The sequence below is a fragment of the Cherax quadricarinatus genome, chromosome 50 (assembly GCF_038502225.1).
Source record: "Cherax quadricarinatus isolate ZL_2023a chromosome 50, ASM3850222v1, whole genome shotgun sequence".
In the NCBI taxonomy this organism is placed as follows: domain Eukaryota; kingdom Metazoa; phylum Arthropoda; class Malacostraca; order Decapoda; family Parastacidae; genus Cherax; species Cherax quadricarinatus.
The window spans coordinates 27,941,151-27,955,552 of record NC_091341.1 but is presented as its reverse complement, the minus strand read 5'-3'; the positions used below and the strand labels follow the sequence as shown (position 1 = coordinate 27,955,552).

The 14,402-nt window shown below is 40.2% G+C and overlaps 1 protein-coding gene across 4 annotated transcripts in view; it reads left to right on the top strand.

The window, feature by feature from the left end:
• MED14 (mediator complex subunit 14) overlaps positions 1-14,402 on the top strand; it is a 532,798-nt gene that overhangs the window by 283,727 nt on the left and 234,669 nt on the right. For all 4 annotated transcript variants that reach the window (XM_070095607.1, XM_070095604.1, XM_070095606.1 and 1 more), the window contains 2 exons: positions 10,585-10,748; positions 11,304-11,477. In XM_070095607.1, coding sequence (XP_069951708.1) covers positions 10,585-10,748; positions 11,304-11,477 — 338 coding nt within the window. The remainder of the gene's footprint in view (positions 1-10,584; positions 10,749-11,303; positions 11,478-14,402) is intronic.

Below are 14,402 nucleotides of genomic sequence, written 5' to 3'. Positions count from 1 at the left end.
CGTTGTTATCCCCACTTTAAGGGGCTAGTAATAATAATAATAATATCTTTATTTACTACAAGTACATGTACAAGGTATACAGGCCTAGCTGACAACAATGACATACTACTATATAGAAAGTCCCTTGTTATGCTCCGCATTTCGGGCAAGTTAGGTCAGTGTCCCAGGATGCGACCCACACCAGTCAACTAACACCCAGGTACCTATTTTACTGATGGGGAACATAGACATCAGGTGGAAAGAAACACGTCCAATGTTTCTACTCTGGCTGGGAATCGAACCCAGACCCTCGCCGTGTGAAGCGAGAGCGTTAACCACCAGGCCACCAGAGCCATGGTCAAAATTATGGTTGCATTAGTCTCAGTTAGTCTTGTTGGTTTTGTAATTATTAGTATGAGTAGTGTATTATTCATACTGTTAATGAAATCAGTTAAAGGTTGGTCATCTGTTAGGCAAAGGTTGATGTTGAAGTCTCCTGCTAGTAGTAGCTGGTGCTTGTTCATTTGTGCATCTGTAATCAGTGTTTTTAGTTTATCATTAAAAGCTGGGATATTAGTATGGAGGGTCCTGTATATGGCCCCAATTGCTATAGGGTTTTCTATAGTTTTTTATAGTGCCAAAGGTGAGACAGAGATAATGATGACATTGTAGTGCCCACTTGTAGAAGTAAGAACATAAGAATTGAGGAGCACTGCAGCAGCAGATTTTTGATGATTTTTCTGAAAGAGGTAGAGAGTACCTCCCTCAGTCTTTTATCTTTTTTACTAAGTCTCCTTCAGTTATTGAGATGCCATAAATCATGACCAGTCATTTTTGGTGATTAGTAATAATGTTAGAATTTCCAACAAAATGTTAGGTAAAAAGATGCAGGTGCAACTAATGTAACAATGTATTGTGGCAATGTTTTGCTCTTCAGGAGTTTTGTCAAGCTGTTACTGCTGGACAAAGTTTCTGGAGAGTGAAACATTGCCACAATAAAATGTCACATTAGTTGCATCTGTGTCCATTTACCTAACATACTTGGTGGTGTTGCATTCAAAATGGAAGCAAATTTAATTAAGCAGAGGCCTGGGGACATGGTTGATGAACAGAAGATAGGTTGCTTTAGTGGCTGGAATGAGTACTCTGTTTTGAAATTGGAATTTGTTGAATTTTTTGTAAAATTGGCCAAATTACCAACTTTGTGCACTTTATAGGGTAATTCTGATAGAAGAATCAGCAGTTTTTTTCTGCTCAGTAGAATGGAAGGCATACAGTGGAACCTTGGTTTTCATTTGCCCTGGTTTCGTCTAATTTGGTGTTCGACAGCTTTTTTCCTTTTATTGGTCCCAGTTTTTGTTCATCACCTTGGTTTTTGTCGAGTTGACAGTGGTCTGCTGTACTGAATGTGTCCGCCCGTGCCCACACAAAGCATTCCTCATGGTGTGAGTCAGTCTGGCTTTGTTTCTTGTTGCTAGAGTAAGTAAAGTAAGTAAGTAAGTAAGTAAGTAAGTAAGTAAGTAAGTAAGTAAGTTTATTCAGGTATACACAAATACAGTTACATAGAATTATCATACATAGCAGCATATGTGTAGAGAACCTAGGATAACCCAAAAAAGTCAGACAGAGTGACTTATTTCCATTGGGGTCCTTTTACCTTATTATTATAATATAAAGGTTATAATATTTTCTTATTATTCTACAATGAAGATAACATCTTATTATCATACTAAAAAGACTATCTACTACACCAAGGTCATTAAGACTATCTACCATACGAGGGTCATTACTAGGAATAAGGTAAAATTTACACGTATGTTAGCTAAAAAATAGAAAATCATTCCCCTCCCTTTCTGTAGCTACATTCATCAGACACCTTTTGGCAGTCTTCTTGAACTGGTTCATGCTATGACTGGCTTTGACGTGTGCGGGCAGTCTGTTCCATTCCTTTATTGCCGTACAATAAAGGTGTTTGAAGCCTGGCCAATGACTGTGGGTACTACAAAGTTGTGCTCTCTCCCCCTTGTACTATGATTGCTTTGGTTCCCAACCTTGACAAAATTGACAGCAAGATATTCTGGACATTGTTTGTGAGCAATTTTATAAACATGATTTAGCTTCAGTTGTTTTACTCTGTCTTCAACATTCAGCATATCCAACTGCTGTAATTCATCCTGGCCTACATGTTCTCTTGGTCCCAGCCCCAGGATGAATCTTACGATTTTGTTCTGGGTGATTTGCAGTCTATCTTTCAGTTTTTTTGTCAAGGCAGAGTACCAAGAAGAGCAAGCGTAATCCATATGGCATTGTATAAGGGCTAGACATAGGGTCCTGCGAGCCTCAGTAGGTAGACACTGTGCTTGTCTATACAGGAACTTCAGTCTGGCATTCGCTTTCTTTACTACACTGTTCCCTATCAATTCTCCTGACATGCATTGGTCAAAGGGGATTCCCAAATATTTTACTGATGAAACCAAAGTGATGGGCTCCCCATTACATTGAACATTAAAATTATTTACCCTTCTCAGTTTATGTTTCGTGCCAAAGAGAATGGCTTCAGTTTTCCCTAGGTGTAATGATAGTTTGTTGTCTACTAACCATTTGCTGCAGGACTCCAGTTCCAGTGTTAAAACATTAGCAATATCTTGTGGGTCTTTACCTGACACTAACAGAGCACTGTCATCTGCATACAGTAGGAGTTTGCACTTGACACTGATAGGCATATCATTGACATAACATAAGAATAATAAGGGACCCAGAATACTACCTTGGGGAACTCCACAAGTTATCGGCAGGGGTTCTGATTCTGTTTTGTTGATTTTGACTGTTTGTCTCCTGTTGCTAAGGTAGGACTTAAACCAGTCTACAGAACCTATACCGATAGCTTGAAGTTTATTACATAATATATTGTGGTTGACAGTATCAAAGGCCTTTTGCAGGTCTAAGGTTACCATACCTATGAGGTTCCCCTTTGACATTTCAGTTCTCAGATAATCCATCAGATTAATAAGGGAGGTGTCGGTTGAGTAGGATCTTCTAAAGCCCGATTGATACCTATGGAGAATGTTGTTGTCATTAAGGTACTTAACTACTTGAGAATACACCGCCCTCTCTAGAATTTTAGATATTATACTGAGTATACTAACAGGCCTATAGTTGCTTACATCAGACCTACTATTTTTCTTGAAGATAGGAGTAACTCTGGCCTCCTTGAACCCCTCCGGTACGGTATTAGTGGTGATTGATAGATTTATTATGTGAGCAATAGGGATTGACAGTTCAGAAGCACCATCTTTTAGGAACTTAGACGGGATGTTATCAGGGCCTGTGCTCTTAGTTGGGTTTAACCTGCTTAGTTCTTTTTGAATAAAGTCATGAGATACACTTACTAGTTGACAACTGTTTGGGGTTACCCCTTTATTGGTATAGTATGTTTGAAACTTATCAGAGTCTGTGTTAAAGGTATTTGATGCAGCTGGTAGTTTACTTACTAGTGTTGATGCAACAGATGTGTAGTATGAATTAAAGCAATTTGCCACCTTAGATGTTTCGTGGCATACCTCATTATCGATAGTGAGTACTATGTTAGACCTATCTACTGGCTTATGGCTATACCCCAACTGTTTTAGTTGTTGCCAGAGCTTTCTTGGGTTATGCTTATACTCTTCAATTTTTGAGCAGTAGTGCTTTGCCTTTGCACCTTTTATAAGTCTCTGTACTCTGTTCCTCACCCTTTGGAATTCATTTAGTGCTGCAATATCCTGTCTGTTTGCTTTAAATCTTTTTAGCAGCTGGTCTCTGAATTTCATATTATCTAATATCTCAGTATTCATCCAGGGTTCAGTTCTTCGTTTAATCCTAACCTCTTTAACTGGTGCAATATTATCAAGGATGGTAGTGAACATTGTTTTGAATTTTTCCCAGGCATCGTTTACGTCCGTGCAACTTGTTATCTCTGTCCAGTCACAATTGTGTAGCCTATTTACCAGTGTTTCTTTACTGTAGTTTCTAGTTGACCTCATTTTTATTGTCCTGTGTAGGCCTATCCTATCCCTAGTGATTTTCCTGGTGCAGTAAATGATGAAATGATCACTAAGACCTGTGGTAATGACACCTGACTGACTAATGTTCTCAGAGCGGTTACAAAGTATGTGGTCAATTAGGGTGGCTGAGAACTGTGTGATCCGGGTTGGAGTATTAATTAGTTGAGTGTAACTATTTAATCCTAGAATTTGCTTATACCTTTTGCATAGCCCGTTATTTTGCTGCTGAAAACAGATATTGAAATCGCCCAGTATTATTGTCTCGCAATTGTTTTCAACTCCGGACAGGACTCTGGAAAAGTCTTCTAAGAACTGGTCCTGGGTAGGAGGGCGGTAACTAGTTCCTACTAAGATGGGTTTGGTCTTAGGAAGCAGCACTTCAAACCATAGAATCTCCAGTTTATTGTTATTTAAATCAGGTCTTGGGTTGTAAGCTAAGTCATTTCTAATGTAGGCACATACTCCACCACCCTTTCTGTTCCTATCTTAGCGTTTTATATTGTAACCTTCTATTTTGACCTCGTCGTCAGTCACCGTATCATCCAACCAAGATTCAGAGATGGTTATAACTGCCGCCCTAATTTTGTTAGCTAGAATCCTAATCTCTGCCAATTTAGGAAGAAGTGATCTTGCATTGACATGAATAAAGTGAAGGCCTGTTTTCATAAAACAATCATAATCATCAATATATGGCAATGGGTCATTTGTATTAAAATTAGGTAAATCAATGTCATCACTGCTAAAGGGTAACTGTGCCAAAGTGCATTTGTTACACACAAAATGAATTCTGGCACCGTTGCTATAATTGTACATACATCCATCATGCACCCACCCCTTACACATTTTACATAAGGTGCCTTTTCTGTTTTTCATGCGTGCTTTAGTACAGTGTATGCACCTGTTTGGTAGTGTTTGAGATAATAATGGCTGTATTGTCTCACATTGACCTATGTATGCATTACATATGGAGTTAAGGTTATCATTCCTAGCTACTAGACCGTCATTATCGCCGTCATTTATCTGTCTGTTTTGCTTCTGCACAATAGATTGAGGTCCTGGATTAATTTGGATATCACCACTTAAGAGTGCTACAATAAGAGCTGTGTGCCACTGTTTTTGTTTGGGTATGCATTGTTGCCATACCTTGCGGCGATAGTGACATTTACTTTTCTGGTAGGATGGCAACTGTTGGGCTTTTACTGTCCAGGGCGCTGTTACTCCATTCACCTTTTCCAGCCCCCATGACTGATTTCTTTCTTCATGGAATTGAAGAGGAAATATAAATATAATTATGGCAGCCTGTACCCCCCTAATGCCTGCCATTTTCACTCTTCGCTCTTTTACTCATATACAATAATATTTATTTCTCTTTTCCAGTCCCTAGTACACTTAGTATCTGCTTTAGCAATCACCACTGAATTACTAGTAAAATTTCCTCTTCAAAACCCTCTTCACTGCTCACTTTTCCCTTAACTTCACAAAACCCTTACAGTTAACCCCTTATTACACACTCCCCTTCCCATCTCACTTCACAGTCTGGCTTCCTCAATTAACTTCTAACTCCTTTCCATTCTGGTAGATCAGAAAGGTTTAATCCATGGTTTTATCCTTCCAAATCCCCCTCAGTTCCATTTATCGGGGGTTGTGTGGTGTTGTTGTCTCCTGACCTGTTCTGCTGACTCAGCCATTTTTAAAACACTGAGGGGAGTAACGCCACCTACAACCTGACTTTCCTTGAGTTTATAGATATATTTGGCATTTTCTGCTATGATTCTCTCACTGTACACTGGTCAGCTGAATATAGGTCAGCTACTAAAACATTAACCTTGGCTGTTTAACTATTCACTTTCCCACGACTGGCACTGAGGGATATCCGACCTATAACCTTGGAGTTTTGTACTGTTGATTTGACGATGTCTCCTGTGTTTCCCTCTCGTTAGCACTGGTACAGGTGATATGATGGTGGTACAGATATGATGCTACTGTCAACAGATGAACGTCAGTAAAGATGAGAATTTCACTTCACTAGTTGTACGTCTGGCAGTAGCGGCTGTATGGATGCCGGTCAGCCATGTTTAAATGCTCAATTCTTTCCCTCGTTTGGCACTGAAGAAAAAAGTCCTACAGACCTGTCATTTCCTTGGAGATTTAGTTGATCAGGTTTTCTGCCATGTTGTCTTCCCGTTAAACACTGGTGCAGTTGATATGTAGATCAGTTATTTCACTGTAGTGGAAAACGTCTCATGTCTGGTTCACGTCTGGCAACAGCAGGTCTGGTACTTGAATGCCGGTCCCTCTTTTGTCATATTTAGTCCATTTCGTTGTCTTCACCGTCAGTTTTTATGTCACTATAGGTTCCTTGCATGTTGTTGCAGCAGTACTTGCAAATTTGGCCATCACTGGAGTTCGTATAGGCCCAGGGGACGGCAAGATATAGGAGCAGCCTTGTTGCTGCTTGCTGCGGCTGCAGGGACAGTGGTAGTGATGGTAGGGTGGTAGTGATGGTGGTAGAGGGTGGTAGTGGTTGTGATGGTGGTAGAGGGTGGTAGTGATGGTGGCAGAGGGCGGTAGTGATGGTGGTAGAGGGCAGTAGTGATGGTGGTGTGGCAGAGGGTGGTAGTGATGGTGGTAGAGGGTGGTAGTGATGGTGGTAGAGGGCAGTAGTGATGGTGGTAGAGGGTGGTAGTGATGGTAGTGATGGTGGTAGTGATGGTGGTAGAGGGTGGTAGTGATGGTGGTAGAGGGTGGTAGTGATGGTGGTAGAGGGTGGTAGTGATGGTGGTAGAGGGTGGTAGTGATGGTGGTAGTGATGGTGGTAGAGGGTGGTAGTGATGGTGGTAGAGGGTGGTAGTGATGGTAGAGGGTGGTAGTGATGGTGGTAGAGGGTGGTAGTGATGGTGGTAGAGGGTGGTAGTGATGGTGGTAGAGGGTGGTAGTGAGGGTGGTAGTGATGGTGGTAGAGGGTGGTAGTGATGGTCGTAGTGATGGTGGTAGAGGGTGGTAGTGATGGTGGTAGAGGGTGGTAGTGATGGTGGTAGAGGGTGGTAGTGATGGTGGTAGAGGGCAGTAGTGATGGTGGTGTGGCAGAGGGCAGTAGTGATGGTGGTAGAGGGTGGTAGTGATGGTGGTAGTGATGGTGGTAGAGGGTGGTAGTGATGGTGGTAGAGGGCAGTAGTGATGGTGGTAGTGGGTGTGATGGTGGTAGAGGGTGGTAGTGATGGTGGTAGTGATGGTGGTAGAGGGCGGTAGTGATGGTGGTAGAGGGTGGTAGTGATGGTGGTAGAGGGTGGTAGTGATGGTGGTAGAGGGTGGTAGTGATGGTGGTAGAGGGTGGTAGTGATGGTGGTAGAGGGTGGTAGTGGGTGTGATGGTGGTAGAAGGTGGTAGTGATGGTGGTAGTGATGGTGGTAGTGATGGTGGTAGAGGGCGGTAGTGATGGTGGTAGAGGGTGGTAGTGATGGTGGTAGAGATAACCTCTCCTCCCTCTCCCCTCCTCACATCTTCCATACACCAACAAGAGTCTTCAGTAAAGATGAAAGTGATATTAAATGTTCATTTATCCATTTCATTAGTCCTTTATATTTATTTCTCATTGTTTTCTGTATGTAAAATTCTAGTTATTCTCTTTAACCCTTTCAGGGTCCGTCCCGTAGATCTACGGCTTTATGGTGAGTGTCCAAACCGTAGATCTACGCCATGAGCTCAGCTCACTCTGATAAACTGTGAGTGGTACATTTGGGCCTAGATATGAGAGAATACATCTATGTGGTATGTGTGCACCACATAAAACAGATCCTGCAGCACACTGTGTATAATGAGAGAAAAAAACTGAAATCATGATTTTTTGATTAAAACAGCAACTTTGCAGTGTTTTTTCGTATGTTTTTTATAGTTGTATTTGCGATTTCTTGGTCTCATTTGATAGAATGGAAGACATATTACAGAAATAGAGATGATTTTGATTGGTTTTAGCACTGGAAATGGCTTGAAACTGAGCTCAAAGTAGCGGAAATGTTAAATTTTTGCCGATATTCAAGAGTAAACAAACGACCTCACACGTCTAATACACGTCAGCTGGTGGGTCTAATATACATTCACAAATATGGTGATGATATTTATACAATTATTACAGTATTGCATAGCAGTAAATCTTCTATTTTTTGGTGTGAATAAAAATTCATTATGTGAATAAAAAATCAAAATGGAATTTATTTGTAAAGCCTCAAAACATGACTAATGAACAGAGGAAATGTTAGTTTAGTGCCAGGAATGCCTACATTGTTTATTCTGGACCCTATTTTGAAATTGGAATATTTTGAACTTTGTGTTAAATTGGCCAAATTAACAATTTCCGATCACTTTATTTTGTAGTTGAAACAGTTGACTTGGCGATTTCTTGTGCTCAATCGATAGAATAGAAGTAATACTAGTGAAATAGCTAAGAATTTGGTTGATTGGAATAATGTAATTGGCCTAAAATGGGAGTCAAAGTCGGCAAAATCGCCGATTCGTAAATATCGCTGACACATCAAAATTCGCGAGAGCATAATTTCGTCAATTTTCCACCAAATTTCGTACTTTTTGTTTTATTACCTTCACAAAAAGATTCTCTACGATTTCATAAGAAAAAATAACAAATTTTTTTTTTGAAAATTCTTGGACACTGGTGCGTGACTCCAGATTTGGGCCTTGGACCCTGAAAGGGTTAAAATATATTTTTTGTTAATATTTTTGGGTGTGTGGAATGGAATAATTGGATTTACATTATTTCTTATGAGAATTATTGCTTCAATATTCGTTGAATTTGGTTTTTGTCAGACTTTCTGGAACGAATTCATAAAGAAAACCGAGGTTCCACTGTACTAGAAAAATAGCTAATAATTTGATCAAATTGAGTAATGGAATTGGCTTAAAATAAGACTCAAAATGGGTTGAATTGCCAATGCATAAACTACATCCAGGTTAATGGAGTAAAATCTGAATGGAGACCAGTCATGCCTGGGTGTTCTGCAAATATCAGATTTAGGCCTCTTAGTGACATACCTGGAGAGGGTTTCAGGGATCAACGCCCCCACAGCCCGGTCTGGGACCAGGCTTCGTGGTGGATCAGGGCCTGATCAACTAGTCTGTTACTCTTGGCCACATGCGAACCGACATACGAACTACACCCTGGCTGGTCAGGCACTTACATGGTTAAATTTGCTGAAGACATAAAAATAGGCAAAACAATAAATTCAGAAGGCAATACCATTGAACATCATGAAGTCTTAGAGAGCTAATGTCATGGTCTAAAAAATGGTAGATGCATTTCAATGTAGATAATGCAAAGTCCTAATTCTTGGGAATGTAAATAACCCTGGCACTTATTAATTGAATTATGTAGAACTTGATCATATGAAATGTGAAAAGGACTGGGGAATCATAGTGAGAAGTCTGAAGCCAAGACATCAGCACCTCATTCTGCATAATAAAGCTAACAGATTATTTGGAGTTATAATAAGAAGTGTAAGTAAGAATTCTTCCTACATGAGCCACGTGTGTGGTAAGAGGCGACTAAAATGCCGTGAGCAAGGTGCTAGTAACCCCTTCTCCTGTATATATTACTAAATTTAAAAAGAAAAACTTTGTTTTTTCTTTTGAAGATATTGTGTTAACCTGGTGGTGGTGACCTAAAAAGAAGAAGAACTTTGGTGTTTCTTTTTAGGTCACTCTGCCTCAGTGGGATACAGCCAGTTCATTGAAAAAAAAAAAAAGAAGTGTAAGTCATAAAACTCCAGTGGCTAACATGTCTGTCTGGAATTTTATGACTCTTACTGCAGGTTCTATCCCCGCCCGTGGTATGGTTTGCAATTGTGTCATTGCGATTTCGTGAGCTAGAGCTAGTCATGGCCACGCTGGCGAGAGATTCGTCTGTAAAAACTTGCATTTATGGTCACACTGGTGCCTATGCTATATACCTAGTTGGATGAATCTTGTTGTAGCTAGCTGGCCCAGTGGCTAGCACGTCGATCTGGAGTTTTATGACTCTCTGATCACGGGTTCTATCCCCACCCATGGTATGATTTATCGACAAGTCTTGCAGTGGGTAAAGGAAACTAGTAATGTTGAAGTAAGACACATGTACAACACTACGTATCTTTATTGTCAAAATGTTTCACCTGCACAAAAGGTGAAACATTTCACTGTTACTTGGAATTTGTTGCCATTCATCAGTTGGAATTTTATTACCACTGAACATTATTATTTTTCTTTGTTTGCTGGAAGACTTTGTTGATATATGTTTGTAATTTTTCTGTCTTCTACTGTATCCATGATTTAAGACCAGTCAACCTGCTACCAGCAGATGTCAGAATTCTTGGATATTAATCAAGCCGTGATGGTTATGTGGGCCAGTGAGTCACCAACCTCAACAGCCTAGTTGAACAGATGATCAACAGGCAAGCCTGGCACCAGACTTGGCTCTGAAGGTAGAAGAACTTTTAAAGTAGGTTGCATGTATCAACTGGTTGTATATTAGTGTAATCTTGTTCTATTTCCTCATGAATAGATGTTATCATTGTAGTTGTGGAGCCGGGTGAGAGAGCCTTGGGAGGGAAGCGTAAGCTACAGCAGCGCGGGGAGCCGGCCAGCAAGCGGGTGAAGGTGCCGGCGTACTTCCTGCCGGACGTAGCTCAGTGCATCGCTATGAGTGACATGAAGTTACCTCTCACACATCTCTCTCTTAAGGTCAGTCAGTATCTCCAGCAGTTAACTGCTGCTTAGAAGACTGTTTTAATATATACCTTATAGCAAGTTCGTTGTTAGTGTTTCTAATTAGTGACTGTGTTAATATTGTTTTGTTTTGCTTGTTATCAAGTAAAATTTTTGTTTTTGTAAAGCATAGGAATTCATGGACAACTTTCTTAATATACTTACAGTGTTTCACATTCCCAAGTCTTCATAAGATAGGGTATTCAAATTCAAATTTTTATTTCTTTTTGTGGTACAAAAATAATGTAGTTTACATGTAATAAAAGATTGTTAGACACAAAAGAAAGCCACTGGTATGCAGTACATTTTGGGCAAACTAATCTTAATAGTTAATGACTATCTAAGAATTAGACATAGATATAGTTCAGTTTTTGTCATGTTTGAGAGTGGAGGGATTATTGGTAGAGGACTTTTTCTCTCCCTTTCCCTACTTGTTTGTCTCAACTTTGCAGATAGTATGGGCAATGTGTTGTACCGGTGAGCTGAACTCTTGCTCAGAATTAATGTTGTGTTATTGTTTATGTTGAACAGCTTCGTGAGAGGAACGTGTTCAACACTGGAGAACAAGTGGAGGAAGGAGGTATGGGTGTTCTCTTGAGACTGATAGATCTACCAACCACCGAGGGACTATCTCCAGACACCATTTTCACTCTGAGGAAGCACCTCCTCTCAGCGTCAATCCGCATTCAAGCCGCCGTTGCTTGGGTACGTACCCTCGCCCGCCTCTGCTGTTTTCCCTCCCACCCAGCTAATATCTTTGATATACGTACTACCAGCTGTTGCTACTGGTGACCCACTGACCCACATATCCAATCAACATTAACCACATATCCAATCAATATTAGCCACATTTACAATCAACTTTCTTCTTTCTTTCAACACACCAGCCATATCCCACCAAGGCAGGGTGGCCCAAAAAGAAAAACGAAAGTTTCTCTTTTAAATTTAGTAATTTATACGGGAGAAGGGGTTACTACCCCCTTGCTCCCGGCATTTTAGTCGCCTCTTACAACACGCATGGCTTGCGGAGGGAGAATTCTGGTCCACTTCCCCATGGACAATTTACAGTCAACGTTATCATTAATATCCAGTCAACATTAACCACATATCCAGTCAACATTAACCACATATCCAATCAACATTAACCACATATCCAATCAATATTAGCCACATTTACAATCAACATTAACCACATATCCAATCAACATTAACCACATATCCAATCAACATTAATCACATATCCAATCAACATTAACCACATATCCAATCAACATTAACCACATATCCAATCAATATTAGCCACATATCCAATTAACATTAACCACAGTTACACTCAACATTAACCACATATCCAGTCAACATTACCCACATATCCAGTCAACATTACCCACATATCCAATCAACATTAATCACATATCCAGTCAACATTAACCACATATCCAGTCAACATTAACCACATATCCAGTCAACATTAACCACATATCCAGTCAACATTAGCCACATATCCAGTCAACATTAACCACATATCTAGTCAACATTAACCACATATCCAGTCAACATTAGCCACATATCCAGTCAACATTAACCACATATCCAGTCAACATTAGCCACATATCCAGTCAACATTAACCACATATCCAGTCAACATTAGCCACATATCCAGTCAACATTAACCACATATCCAGTCAACATTAACCACATATCCAGTCAACATTACATAGTTGATAGTTGACTAATAAAAAGTAATAGATAATTGAATGAGAGATTTACATTATTTCTGAAAGCCTTTTGGTTTCCACATAAGACTTAATGTAAACAAACTTGCCTCAACATCATCTTCACAGGTGTGACAACAAATATCCTGCTGTTGTATTTGCTAATACAGCCTCTCCTCACTTGGCGACAGAGTTCCGTTTCTGAGACCACGTCATTAAACGAATTCGTCGCTAAGCGAGGAGCATGCTATAATGGTAGTGAGTTTCTGTCGGCCATCTTTGATATTGTTTTAATGTCACCTTTGCACCATTTATAACATTTCTGGTATACAGTGGACCCCTGGATATCGTCTGGTGCGGATATCAGCCAAATCAGATTTTGGCCACTTTTTTGGCTGAAATTCTATCCTGGATTTCGGCTGGCAACTCGGAAATTGGCTGTATTGGATGTGTCCATCCGCCACTCTGCCGTGTTTGTGAGTCTGTGTGTCTGGGTGAGTGAGCAGCACTGCACATTCATCCAAACATTTCGTTATAATCCATTATTTTTTTGTGGTGGTTTATTGAGTGTGACTGCGAAATAAGCAACCATGGGCCCTAGTGCCAGCCCTTTGGTAAAGAAAGTGAGAAACACGATAGAATTCATTGACAAAACCGTGCCCCACTTCAGGCATATCTTACAAGAGACACCAGAAACAGACCTCTCTGGACAGTTTTTTTGTGTGACAGGGGTGCAGTGACTCTCAAGCTGATCCTAGTGCCAGTAAAAGACAAAGAAGGGAAGTAACCCCAGATAGCAACTTGATACCTGAAGTCCTTATGGAAGGGGATTCCCCTTCCAAACAATAACCCCAACTCCCTCTCCCTTCGTTGTCTTCTTCAGTGTGCCAACAAGAGTCTTCAATGAAGGTATATAATGTTCATTTATCATTAAAATTTGTGCTTTATATTTATTTCTCATTGTTTTCTGTATGTAAAATTATAGTTAATCTTTAAAAATTGTATTTTTTGTTAATATTTTTGGGTGCCTGGAACAGATTAATTTTATTTACATACTTTAATTCTTATGGGAAATATTACTTCAGTTTTCAGCCTTTTCGGATTTAGGCCGACCTTCTGGAACGGATTACGGCCAAAATTCAGGGTTCCACTGTATTTTTAAATATTCAATAGTGTTCTGTATATTGAAATAAACAGAATAGAGGAAATCAGCTGTATTATACATTATTTAGGTTAGTATGCTGGTCAGAGAGCCCGTCATAAGTCCAAGGCATTGGTAAACAAGTACAAGTACATCACTAAGTGAGGAGAGGCTGTAATTAAATGATTTGATATAAGTACAGTGGGCCCTCGCCAAACGTTGGCATCACATAACGTTAAATCCGCCTAGCATTACATTTTATCGCTAAAATTTTGCCTCGCATAGCGCTAAAAAACTCGCTCAATGCGATTCGTCCAAGACGCGTCTATGTGCGGCCTAAGCCAGCCTCACATGTTCCGCCGGTGGCATTGTTTACAAGCCAGCCTCTGCGGTAACATCCAAGCATACAATCGGAGCATTTCGTATTATTACAACATTTTTAGTGATTTCACCTGCAAAATAAGTGACCATGGGCCCCAAGAAAGCTTCTAGTGTCAACCCTACAGGAATAAGGGTGAAAATTACTATGGAGATGAAAGAGATCATTGCTAAGTATGAAAGTGGAGTACGTGTCTCCGAGCTGGCCAGGTTGTATAGTAAACCCCAATCAACCATCGCTACTATTGTGTCCAAGAAAACGACAATCAAGGAAGCTGTTCTTGCCAAAGGTGCAACTTTGTTTTCGAAACAGATCGCAAGTGATAGAAGATGTTGAGAGACTGTTATTGGTGTGGATAAATGAAAAACAGATAGCAGGAGATAGCATCTCTCAAA